Source organism: Meriones unguiculatus, chromosome 10, assembly GCF_030254825.1.
Source record: "Meriones unguiculatus strain TT.TT164.6M chromosome 10, Bangor_MerUng_6.1, whole genome shotgun sequence".
NCBI classification, from domain to species: Eukaryota; Metazoa; Chordata; class Mammalia; order Rodentia; family Muridae; genus Meriones; species Meriones unguiculatus.
In genome coordinates this window covers 110,610,606-110,624,020 of record NC_083358.1, presented here as the reverse complement: position 1 = coordinate 110,624,020, position 13,415 = coordinate 110,610,606, and the positions used below count along the sequence as shown (strand labels likewise).

At 42.3% G+C, this 13,415-nt stretch overlaps 1 protein-coding gene across 1 annotated transcript; it reads left to right on the top strand.

Moving 5' to 3' along the window:
• The first annotated feature begins 7,596 nt into the window (after positions 1 to 7,596).
• On the top strand, positions 7,597 to 9,628 carry LOC110566727 (cornifin-A). Its single transcript, XM_021664628.2, has 2 exons — positions 7,597 to 7,747; positions 8,904 to 9,628. Exon 2 carries the CDS (start codon positions 8,923 to 8,925, stop codon positions 9,334 to 9,336), a length of 414 nt encoding a protein of 137 aa, XP_021520303.1. The 5' UTR covers positions 7,597 to 7,747; positions 8,904 to 8,922; the 3' UTR covers positions 9,337 to 9,628.
• The last annotated feature ends 3,787 nt before the right edge of the window (positions 9,629 to 13,415 follow it).

The following is a 13,415-nucleotide window of genomic DNA, read 5'->3' as shown; positions in this document are numbered from 1 at the left end:
GCTCCCCCCTCAGGTAGAGGTGATCCAAGAGCCAGCCCTTGAGTTCATGTCAGAGATGGTCCCTGATCCTATTATTGGGGAACCCTCTTGGATACTGAGCTGCCTTAGGTTACTTCTGTGCAAGGGTTCTAAGTTATCTCTATGCATGGTCCTTGTTTGGAGTATCTGTCTCAGAAAAGACCCCTGTGCCCAGATTTTTTTGGTTTTGTTGCTCCCTTTGTGGTGCTCCTGTTCCCTCCAGGTCTTTCTACCTCCCACTATCTCTGCATCCTAATCAACAATTACATTTGCTTTTATGATAATAACCATTCTAATAGGCACAAGGTGATATTTCATCGTGGTTTTGACTTGCACTTTCTTGATGATCACTGGTGTATTTTTCATTTGTCTGTTGGCCACTTAAATACAGTTCTTTAAGAAGCAACTAGGAAGACAATGCACCCAGTACTGATGAGATCTGATAGACTAGGATCAGATGGAAGGGGAGGAGGACTTCCCCTATCAGTGGACTGAGGGGGGAGGGGCATGGGTAGAGAAGAAGGAGGGAGAGTAAGTTTGGGAGGGGAATAGGGGTGGGATACAAAGTGAATAAACTGTAATTAATAAAAATCAAATATATAAAAAAGAAAATTATACAATATTGCTTTTTAAATAAACATTTTCATTTGTCCTTTTGCTAAAAGAAAAAAAAAAGCAATGCAATGCTTCAGTTTTCTTACTTTTTTTTCAACATGGTGTTTTCTTGCTATATAGTTGAATTCCTTATAAATTTTAATATAAACTAATATTAATTCCTAGTTAGGCAAGGTCTTGCTTTGGTTGATGGCTTCCTGAGATGGACAGAACCTTTTCAACTTTACGTAATGGCACTTATTTGTGATTGTTACCTGGCTTTTAAAATAATAGTGAAAAAAAAATATCAATTCCAGGAACTGGCATGTCATGTTCCTCTATGTTTTCTTCTGGTATCTTCGTGGCTTTGGTCCTTGTATTTAATTTTTAAATCAGCCTTCAGATGATTTTGTTCTTCTCCATGTGATTATCCAGTTTTTCCAATATTGTTCATTGAAAAGCCTATTATTTCCCTGAGACTCTTTCTCCAGTGTATGCTCTCAACACCTTTGTTAAGATCACTTGGCTGTAAATGTGGGTACTTAATTACATGCTTCCTACTCCATTCCATTGGTCTGTGAATGTCAGCACCACGCTCTTTTGCTTACAATAGTTTTGTAGAATACTCTAAAGTAAACTAGTATTATCCGTCTAGCTTTGTTTTTTGTTTGTTTGTTTGTTTGTTGTTTGTTTGTTTTGGACTCAAAACACCTTGATTACTTGGGACCTTTTGTAGTTACATATTAATTTTAGGATTATATCTTGAATCTAACCAGCTCTTTGAGTACTTACTTCTTTTCTGAAAGCTCCAGTGAATGTGTAAATTCTGACATCAATAAAATCATAAGTCTTTCTCCTATTTATTTGCATTTTGTTAGTTAAAGTTTTAGGAACATATTGCTGAATTTGAACACAGGGGTCTTCCCAGAGACTCATACTCCAACCAAGTACCATGCATGGAGATAACCTAAACCCCTGCACAGATGTAGCCCATGGCAGTTGAGTGTCCAAGTGGGTTACATAGTAATGGAAGAGGGACTGCCTCTGACATAATCTGATTGGCCTGCTCTTTGATCACCACCCCCTGAGGGGGGAGCAGCCTTACTAGGCCACAGAAGATGACAATGCAGCCACTCCTGATGAGATCCGATAGACTTAAGATCAGAAGGAAGGAGAGGAGGACCTCCCCTATCAGTGGACTTGGGGAGGGGCATGTGTGAAGAAGGGGGTGGGAGGGTGGGATTGGGAGGGGAGGAAGGAGGGGCTTATGGGGGAATACAAAGTGAATAAATGAATAAAGTGTAATTAAAAAAAAAGAAAGAAGGGTCCGCAAAAAAAAAAAAAAAAAAGGTAGAGGGAAATATTTCTCTTTTCAAGTAGCAGAAAACTATATTTTGTCCACACAGATTTTAATTTGTGCTAGCCAGAAGATCCTTGGAGACTAGCAGAGTCTCTGTACCATGGGCACATGATAGTGCCTTGAAAGGTGACATGGGATCATCTCCTGGCTGTAGGCTACTGGATCTAGGCCCAGACCTGCTAAACTAGCCTGAGCATGTCCTCTGATGATTCCTTGGAGGGAGAGTGAGGAGCATGGGTGTGTGGAAGTACTTAGCCTTCCTTAGATGGAACTTAATTGTGTCACAAGGCTCCTCGTGTCCTAAGGCCAAACACCCACACTCAAAAGCACCTAGACTCATCAACATTGACATCTTCCCAGGTGCCTGAGCACCCACTTGAACCTTCTTCCACTTAGGGTACCTCACAGGATCCAGATTCTTCTACCTGATTCAGATACAAGAAGTTGATATTTCCTTTAGAGTAGTGATTTTTCAAGACTGGTTTTTTCAGTGGATTGAAGCTTTTATCCATACATTGCTTAGAACACCAGATGATTTCAGTTGTAATCAAGAAGGAAAGCGCATTGTGCTCAAGCTGGTGTTGCCCAAATTGTCTGACCCTAAAAATCACCCAGGGCCCATTTTCAGAAACATGAGTCCATAGGCCCTTCTTTTAGGTATTCATCTCATTAGAATTAATATCAGTTTCTAATATTCTCTCATTAGAATTAATAGAAATTCCGTAGAAAATGTCAATATAAAAATAAAATCGCATCCTTAGCAACATTCTAAAGAGATTTTTATTCTTGGGCCAGCTTGGGAAATTCTATTCCTGTGATGTGATTTAGTGTCTAGAATGTTGCCTATTTCTCCACTAGATTTCTCAAAGCTGGGATCTCATGCTTGCCATTTGACTCTCATTCAGCAGCTGTGTATTCAGTGAGCAAGTGACTGCTTCAAGTATGAAGAAAATTAAAGAATTTTCTGAGTCACTAGAAATGAGTTTCTAATAATAGCTGTGGGTCAAACCCTGAGGAAAAATCCATTGCCCATCGCTGTGTGCTAGTCATCATAGAGTTGTTTTGCCTATGTAATCGCATGTAATAACAGTTCTGAAGGCAAATATTATCATTCCTAAGATACATGTAAGATAAACTGAATCTCAAGGGCCTTGACCTCACAGTATTGGGTTTGTATCTTGGCAGTCACCTGACTGCCCACAACTTCTCAAGAGACTTCGTGCCTCAGCTTCCATGTCTCTGTTTCTTACACTGTGTTTGTGGGGACCAGGGCCTAGATAATGGTAACAATCATTATTCAGAAACTCCCTGACATCACAAAATGTAGCTAGTAAAGCACAGAGTTGAGATTTTAAACCTCTAGTCTACAGAGGGTGCCTGCACGCTGCTGAAACTTGCTGAGAAGGAGCAAGTGCACAAACAGGAGAAGGGAGCGGTGGCCATACAAACCACAGTGATCTCTCGTGTTCCTTAATCACAGACATTCTCTGTAGAAAACTTTTAGCCCTATGCTTGTCCTTCAGCAGCCCATGGGGCAATGAAGGCTCTGAGGCAGAGTACTTCAGCCTGAGCTTCCATGTTCTGTGTAGTCTCTGTATCTTTTGATTATCCATATACAGAGGATCACATCTCTGATAAGTGGAGATGGTGATCAGATCATGACCTGGTCATAGCTTTTTCTAAGAGTAACTTGCCTTAGCACTGGACATAGTTGTCAAAGGACTGTAACACAGTACAGATCATCTTTTTGAACTCCTGGAAATTTGATGACTTCTCTGCCTCTGTTTCTTTAACATCTGTACTGTAACACAGTACAGATTATCTTTTTGAACTCCTGGAAAGTTGATGACTTTTCTGCCTCTGTTTCTTTAACAAGGTAATGATCAGGTCATGGAATGATCAACATTGACTTAAGTCATCATCTGATCTTTAAAGCAAAGATTATGTAGACGTTGTCACTACCTAATAACTCGAGATAAAGTTGGAAAAAGGTAAACCTGAAAGTTGGGTAAAAGTGAGTAATGGAGAAAACACAAATCACAAAGGCCAAGAATGTTAGCAAAAAAGATACCTATCTGAAGGAGGGAGGGAAAGGGGAAACATTGTTAACAGGAGGAATTGTTCAGTACTTGAAGCATAATTTCATTTCATTTTTGTAACAAATCCATGTAGAGTAAATATAATTTAAAGATAAGGTCATTAAAGTGTTGAAAAGTGGGGTAAGCTGTCCAAGATAACCTGACTAATAAAGGCATAAATAGGTGGACCAAAGTGGACTAATCTGTCTTTCTCTTCTACCACCTAAAAGCAAGAAAAACAGAGTTGAAATTTTTATTCATCTCTTCAGGGGTGGGAAGAGAAAGGGAGAATTCAAGATTGGTCTGTTCCAATGGAAACAATGGAAAGGAGAGAAATCACGAATCCTAGGCTCTGGACAAATTGGCTGAAAAACAAGCTGTGGAGCATGAAGTGTGCCCCTCCCAAACCGTGTTTTTCCCTTCCCCGGGGTTAGGTGTTTTGTAGAAATTTACTAGTATTGAGTTCATGTGCTCATTCTTCCCCTATTCTCCGGATTGCAACTCAATCTTCTCCTGCCTGTTTGGGCCAGTGTCTTCAGGACTGATTAATTGATCCAGTATTTCTTCCTTCTGCTGCCTTATTTAAAAGGAAGACTCAAAAAATTGTAGAAACTTAAAAAAAAAAAAAAACAAACAAAACCCAAACAACTTGACAGCCGGATTTGAGCAGCTAACACTGGTTTTCCCCTGATCTTCCTGGTAATCAGAGAACAGGCAAAGGTAATATTCTTTAAGACTCAGGGTTTCTTAATTTGAATGCACTTTAATTGCTCAGACTCACAGGAAGTCTCACAAGAATTGCATTGCACATGACTTTCTTTACACAATCCAGACTGGCGAAGTGGAGGGAGTAAGTGAACCTGGAACCTGGGGGAAGCCAACCGCCCTGATTAATCAATTTGCTTAGCTTTGTGAATGAGGCACAGCTCCTATCCTATTCAGTGGACAATCAAGGGTCTGGAATGAAAGGGTCCTGCTTCCATCCTGGGAAGAACAGCAGCCTTCTGCAGAAAGTGGGAGATCCTTGGCAAGGCTAGAAATCCTGAGTGATGTTGGCTGCTGGTCAGTTTCCCGTATTTTTGTGAGGTTTTCCTCAAGTTGGCCCCGGTGACCGAGAAACTAAGAATACTGACAGTGCTAGTGTCAAGAGAAAGTTCCAGTGTCTGGCTCTAGGGCCTGCCTTGAGGTGAAGGCAGCACAAGCTAAGGCAGAATCTACCTAGAAGAAGGTAGCCAGTGAGGAAGGCTCTTTTTTTTTTTTTCTTCTCCTACCACCCCATTTGTTTTGATTTGCTTTCATTTGAATTTTCAAGACAGGGTTTCTCTGTGTGGCTGTGGCTATTCTGGTCACTCTGTAAACCAGGTTGGCCTTGAGTTTAGAGATCTGCCCGCTTCTGCTTTCCAAGTGCTGGAACTAAAGGCATTTGCCATCATCTCTCAACTCTATGGGGATCAGAGAAGTTTTCCAACTGTGTGGTGCAAGATATCAGAGAGGTGGGAATTCAGCTCCTCTGGGGCCAAGAATTTTGCCTGAAGATAGCAGCAGGTAGCACTCTGGAGCTCCTGCTATTGGAGCACCTGAGGAGGGAACTTGGGGAGAAATGGTTCTAGGGCCAATTATTGAATAAATACTACACAGACAGCATGTTACGATGAATGAGAAACAGTGGCTATTGGGACAGAGTAGAAGGATGAGCATGACTCAGGTTCATAAGAGGTGATGCAGCCGTGCAGCTAGCACAGGTGCTTCAAAACATTCAGGGGTGTTTGTGTGGGGTGAAGAAGAGATGCCATCTACACACGAGTTTTAAGGTAATTTAGATGTTCCAAAGGCCACACCCTTTAACAGATAGTGTTTGGAATGTGGTTCTGAATCAGTGACATTAGTCTCATGTTATTTTGAGGAAGTCGCTGGTGCCAGGGCTAAGGGAATGCTTCTTTTTCTGCCCCCAGAACCCACACGTCCCCATAACAGGGAGAATCCACCGAAAATGACCATCCTGAAGGGAGCACACTTCTCGACAGATGTTCAGATGGGTCCCACCCTTGTCATGCAGCTGTGCTGTCTTAAAACCTCTTCCCGAGTAAAACCAACCGAATGACTCCAGGTCTCGCAGAGGACCTGGGTTCAGTTCCCTGCATCCACATAGCGCCTCACTCACCACCCTACCTAACTCAAATTCTATGGAATCTGCTACCTTCTTCTGATCTTCAGTGTTCCTGCATATATTTCATGCAGGTAAAACACTCATATACATTAAATAAATAACTCTGAAACTGCCAATTTAGCATCATGGCCTTCTCCTTCCTCTCTCACATTCTGACCAGCTAGAACCTTCGATGGACTGAAGTATTTTCCTGCCTTCTTTGAATTGGTACCGCTGAGGGTTCTCAAGGATCAGTTCTGTGCCTGTTCAAACTAATGATGTTCCCATGGTGATATGTAATTCTTGTTCATGTAACAAATACTTACAGAGTGTTTAATATGTGTCAGTCATTTCTGTACCAAGAGTTCTCTGTAGATGAAGCTGCTTTTCATGGCAAATGTAGAACCTCATCTGAGAGAGATGCTGCACCATTTTAACCACTGGGATTGTTGGCTTAAGATAGCCTGTGATCCATACTTTCCAGGCTTGCTATTTGAGTATCTTATTTCTCCTTATGTTAATTCATGACCCTTCTACCTTTTATAAATTGAGATATGCCTATGGTTTAATCCCCAAAACCTTGTCAACATTTAGCAGTCTTATTCTTAGTTCACAGGTTCATCTTGGTAACAGCGGAGGGCCCTACCACACAGTAGGCCTCTTTCCGGCTCCTCACAGAGTCATTCAAATCCCCACTGTTGTCCCTAGAATGAAGGTAGTTACAAAAGACTTCTAAGTTTTCAGGCATGGGGAAGGATCCAGCTGGGCTAGTAAAAAGGAAGCAGCCACAGCCAAATGGCTGGGTGGAGCAGGAGGAAATGTTACCCTGGAAAACTGATCAGCTTTAGCAGTTGAAAATTTCAGAAAGAGGCTGTGGGGAGAAGGAGAGGGTGTGGTGAGGAAGCAAAGCAGGTTTCCCAGGTTAGGGACCAGCCAGAAAGAGGTGGGGCTGGGGGTGATACACAAATGAATTTTAATGTGCATAGTTCCATGGAGGTACAAGAAAACGTAAGAAATATACACAAAGTTCTGAACCATCCACACAGTTTGCAGAGCTCTCTTCCATTACTTCTGTGTGTCCAACACATGCCTTCACTAAGAGACAGCGAGTGCCCACCCTGTCCCCACTTTCCTCTTCTCTTTAGTTCTTTACATGCACATACTCTGTCACACAAAGGACAAGGATCAGCCATCTTCAAGGAAGACAACAGGTTTGGGGACCACTTCAAACCCCCTCCAGGCCAGCTCATTAACTCTCTCCCAACACAAGCATGACACCTGGGCCTGAGGAGAAGGGTGACAGGGAGCCCAGGTGACATCACTGTCAAACTGTCAGTGTCATTATATCAGCTGGGTGGTTTCCACCACAAAAGCTTAGTCAGAGGGTGAAGGACAGGAGGAGGGTGAGTCATGGGTGACTGGAAAGAAATGAAAACAGAACATCTAAGGCGAGTCTGTTTCCTGGAGGTGTTCTTCCTATAAAAGCCAGCTGGCCATTGCCTTCACACAGAACCCACACTAACAGAGAACCCACTCTCCTCTGAGTCTTAGGTAAGTCTTTGCTTGCAACTTATTTGAAATTCTTGCTTATTTCTTTACTACAGGAAACTGTACAAAGGAAACTGTGCAATGTCTTTGGCAGACTTGATGTGCAGTGTGACTCAGAGTTAGAGACCACTAGCATTGCTTGCTTAAATTATAGCACAATTTGGGTCTGAAGGGAACTTAAGAGATGGCTCAGTCATCCACCTTAGTAGACAGCCATGGAATCAGAGATCGGGGAAGGGGAAGGAAGGATCCGCTCAAATGTTCACCAAAGATCACAGCAGGACACAGGCTAAGGCTTAGGCCCAGAGAGCTCTCACAGTTACTGAAGTTCTTCTCCTGGCAGGAAACTCAATATAGAAATTTAATTCATTGAATAGTTCTGCTAAGCAGTTTTTTCCAGGCCAATATGGAGCGTAGCAAACTTCTAGTCTGGCAGAGAAGGTGACACATGTGAAACTGAGGTGTCATGGACAGAGAGTGTGGGAAGTAATGCTGAGGAGGGGCTGTGCAGGTGGAGGCATGGCTCAAGAATAGCCTCTTAATGGTAGCAGCTACTGAGAACTATAATGAAAGAGTATTTGGTAAGCAGAGATGGAAGTGGAAATATCTATAAGAAGCCCATGAGAACATAAACTAGAAAAGGCAAAACCATACAGGTATGGATTAAAAAGCAGCCACCCTGTAATTCATACTATGATTTATCTCACAAGAAAATTGGTGCATTGTTTTATTTGGCTGGCACCACTTTCCAGATGTCCTGGTGTGTGGGTTCACGTGCCAGAAGCCAGCTCTTTAAAGACAGTTTATTGCTTTCTTGAAATTGTCATTAATGTTTTTCGTTAGTATAAAGACATAGGTTTTAGTGTAAAATTTTCATATGCATATGCTGTTATGTTTTAGAACTTCTTAAGTTGGGTGTATAACATGGACAGGGAGAATGAGAGTAAGAAAAGAACCCACTGAGATGGACAAGAAGAAATCACCGTTTGGCTCATCCTCTTGAAAAGGTCCAGAAGTTATCATATTGTGTTTTACTTTCAAGAGCAGAAGTCGTCATGGAGAGAGGCTCTTTTCTCTAAAGGGCCTGGAACTAAATTTACTTGACATTGAAGTTAACTTCTCTTTCAATGAATCACTAAATTGGCTTTTCTGTTTTCAGGACCAAGTGACATCTAACCATGAGTTCCCACCAGCAGAAGCAGCCCTGCACTGTACCCCCTCAGCTGCACGAGCAGCAGGTGAAACAGCCTTGCCAGCCACCACCACAGGAACCCTGTGGTCCCAAAACCAAGGAGCCTTGCAACCCCAATGTTCCTGAGCCCTGTCAGCCTAAAGTGCCTGAACCTTGCCAGCCTAAGGCACCTGAGCCCTGCCAACCTAAGGTGCCTGAGCCCTGCCAGCCTAAGGCACCTGAGCCTTGCCAGCCTAAGGCACCTGAGCCCTGCCATCCAGTTGTTCCTGAGCCCTGCCAGCCTAAGGCACCTGAGCCCTGCCAGCCTAAGGCACCTGAGCCCTGCCACCCAGTTGTTCCTGAGCCCTGTCCTTCAACTGTCACTCCATCACCATACCAGCAGAAGACAAAGCAGAAGTAATATCCCCAGCTATGCCTTGAAGACCTGATAACCAAATGCTGAGGCCCCTTTGCATTCTGCCTATGAGTTCCATTGCCCTGTGCTCCATGTACTATGACCTTCACAGTCTTAATCCTTCCTTCTTTGCACCATCTAGAAAGATGTCATACTCATTCTTGAGAGTTCCTGAGCTTCTCATCATGGCCCAAAGTCTTACTGAGTGGCTAATCTTCCTACAGCTCAGGATTCATCTGAAGGGGGATGGAGAGTGAATTTTCAATGTTCTTCCTCCATTAAAAATCCTTTAACTCTATACCTGGCTGTGTGTGTATCAATGACTGATTGAACTGTCATTACTTTCTCAATATGAAACAAGAACTAGCACAGCAAAAGCTGGTCAGTAGGTCTATGTCTAAACGATGCCCAATTTTGTGACTGGGTGTGGGGGAAGGGTGTGTGTGTGTGTGTGTGTGTGTGTGTGTGTGTGTGTGCGCGCGCGCGCACGCGCACAGAACACACTTGCACAAGAATATTCGTTTATTACTTTGGGAAACCACAACTATGGCAGGGTTTTCTTTTTTCACCTGAGTGGGTCTCATCCAAGCGAACATAATGCCTGCCCTGCCTCATCACTGACTCTGAAGTTTTGCCCCCAAATTGTCCTTATTCTGTTCAGTTGATTCTCTTAAACTGTTTCAAAGAAATGGTACTCGTGTGTTTCAACCTGCATATTTGTTCTCCATTCATCTTTCCTTCCTGACATAGTGCATGGTGCCCAACACAGAAACACATATCTACCAAATACACACAGGGAAAGAATCCTTCACACAGACATTGAGACATATTTTCACATGGTTGGTTCTCCAGAATCATTTAGTGCACACTCTAAGCACATCTCTTCAGTTATTCCTCTTTGAGTTCCACTGAGTGCCCCCTGAGCATGGTGCCTACCCTAAGAGTAGCCTAAAAAAATGACCTTCCTGCCCTCTTCATCCTTTCCCCTACTCCCTCTGTCTTTCTTCCTAGCCCATTCCCCCTTTTCTTCTTTCTCACATTATTATTGTACTTTTTACTCTCTAAATAAAACTTTATAAAAATGCATCAGATGAAAAGGGAGGAAGCGAAAGTGTAAACAGGTTTTAGAAAACAGATTAGTGTAGATAAGGCCAAACAACATAGTCATATGTGAGCAGGTTAGTATGATGTAAAATATTGGATTAGGGCAGTTTTGAAGAGTACCTAGCTCATGTTCCAGATACTTGGCAAGGGGCAATAATTACTAGTGGTCATCAAGAAATGGAATTTCTGAATTGCTGAACCCAGATCTATGGCTCTTGTCTCTGGTTTACCCTACTGACCATCTTTCAGATTCTCCCAATGGTCAGAAGGTCTGGGATCATGAAACTGACTACAGAAGGCAAGGGAAACTTTTGGAAAGCTTCAGTGGCCCTGGAGATGTGTGTAACAGGATACTGGTAGTATCTTTGTGGTGTACTTGTGCTCCAAATTTGGAAAGTGCTCAGAGATGCTTAGGAAGCAAAAGAAAAAAACCAATTGCCTAGTATTTGTAAGTTGGGCAACTTGTAAATTAGCAGAGAGAATGACATTATTTGGGTCTTTAAGATGTTCATACATGGCGAGATGATTTGAAATTATAGCTTGTTGTCATGATGAAGAAGTTGTCATTAATGTCTCCTGGAACAGTCATAGTTGGCAGACCTTGAGTTATGACACTAGGCAGAATATTAGCTTTCAGAAATAAGTCAAAAAGTCTTTGAGGGTTGAGCAAAACCAAATTCTTTAAACTTTGAGAGGCTGAGGCAGAAAGAATATAAACGATCATAAATCTGCCTGGGATTACACATTCATTCTGGCCAGCCTCAAAAAAAAAAAATGAGCGAAAAATCTATTTGGTAGTATAGTTTAGTGGGAGCATGTTACTAGCATGGTTGAAAATGTACATTCAATACTTAGGCACACACACACAAACATATTCATCGCACTTCTGCACTCCGCTGGGAATCGGTCATTCCTCTACACATTTCAGTATTACATATGACATGGAAGTAGGAGACTGAGGCATCCTACTCAACAGAGAATGCTGATTTATTTGTATTTGAATGTATGATCACACTGTCATCTAACAAGAATAGTCACGTGGAAAAACATTCTGGACAATATAAAGATCATATAACCCACACAATATATGTAATGTATGTAACCCACATAATCACATCTGTGTACAATGTGGAAAATGGAGGAGTGGATCTGTGGGAGAGGGAAGGGAGGAGGAGGGACTTTGAGAAGAGGAGAGAGGGGAAACTGTGGTCCAGGTGTAACATATGAGAGAAGAGAGAAAGAAAGAAAAAGAGAGAGAGGAAGAAAGAAAGAGAGAAAGAAAGAAAGAAAGAAAGAAAGAAAGAAAGAAAGAAAGAAAGAAAGAAAGAAAGAAAGAAAGGAAGAAAGAAAGAAAGGAAGAAAGAAAGAAAGAAAGAGAAAGAAGACCTGGTATTTTCTTTCTGAAGCCCCAAAGCAGTTTCCAGAAAATCAGCCTAAGGGTGAATATAGGAGGGTCCACAGTCTTAAGTCTGTTGATTTGGTGTGAGTGTGTGCACTCTCACGAGTCCAGGAGCATGCTTAGGTGTGATAACCAATAATAGTGTATTCCGTTCATAAAGAATCTAGTCTCACTTCCAGAATTTTGAAACTGCAATCCCAAGGACCCCCAAGGATTACAAGGTCCTGGGCAGGGACAGAACGCTCCTTTCCTAAAAGGAGAAGCTGTCATTCCTTGAGTCAACAATAGAGGGCAGTTACTGCCTTTTTTATGAAGAACTGAAGACCATTCAATGAACAACAGATTCACACCTTGCTTTGCTGACTGTTCTTATGCAGATAAAGATAAGAACGTTCAGTTTCTTCTTGTCATGACTGCATCTTGGTTTCCTCATTGTCCCATCAATGCTGTTAGCAGGACCACAAAGCTTCCATGTGACAAGCCTGGTAGAAACAACAAAAAATATATTATAAAAGTACATTTGTGTCTTTCAATATAACTACCAGACTACTGAAACAAAGGCATGCGAATTTCTCCAGGAATCTCATTCTTAGAGAAAGAAAAGGCCCTAAGCAGATGAGGGACTTGTCTCCCCCCACACACACACACACGAAAAATATTTCATACAGTTCTAACAGTTTGACAGGCCACTTTGGAGGATAAGATTACAGCCTAGAAAATGAAGGGTTCACTTTGACCAGGACCACGCACATGGCATATCCTTGGCCAACCTATTAAACTTTAATGTCACTGAAGGATGTGGAAGATAGACTTGGGGGAAGGGATGTCTTTGTCCCTCTTTTCAGTGTGAACACATTGAATAAGTCTTATTCTACTTTCCACTGTTAATTTTGATCTTTTAAAAATACTTTGAGGTTTATCAGTTTTATTGTACGTGTGAGTGTTTGAGCGCATGAGGGTGAATATACCACATGTGTTGAGGGGAATGATTTTTAACAGCACTCATTGTTACCTGGGCACCCCTTGTTACCTGGACACTCCATGAAGTGCTCCACCACCCCCTACCTCCCCACGGCCCCGATACCCTAGATCAGCACCAACCGATTAATGAAAAGATGACATAATCACACTAAGGAAATCTCTTAACAAGCTTTAAATGAAGCCTGCTTGCTCACCTCAACATTGCCATTCTATGGAGTGGTGGCCTCAGCATACTGGCAATTTCTGCAGAATAAACACACCTTGCTTTTGCATACTACCTGAATCCAAGGTCTTCTTTCAGTGATTCCCGGACCTAACAGTGTGCCTGGTGCCACGGGAGGTCAAAGACAGCATCAGATGCCCTGAAACAGGAGTTTCAGGTGGCTTTGAGACACCACGTGAGTGATGGGAACCAAACCCAGATCCTCTGTAAGGGCAGTGGTGCTGTTAACCACTGAGCCATTTCATCAGCCCCAAGGTGGCTGCTTTAATCAGAAAATGAGTGGATGGCTGGAGCTGGCTTTGGATAGGCTATGTTTGGTGACACCCATTTGTATTGAAGAAAAAAAGCTCTGTATCTGGTTTATACACTTTTTTTTTT

Bases quoted from the DNA above. Each gene is read 5' to 3' on its own strand.
- LOC110566727 (XM_021664628.2), top strand. From the start codon at position 8,923: ATGAGTTCCCACCAGCAGAAGCAGCCCTGCACTGTACCCCCTCAGCTG.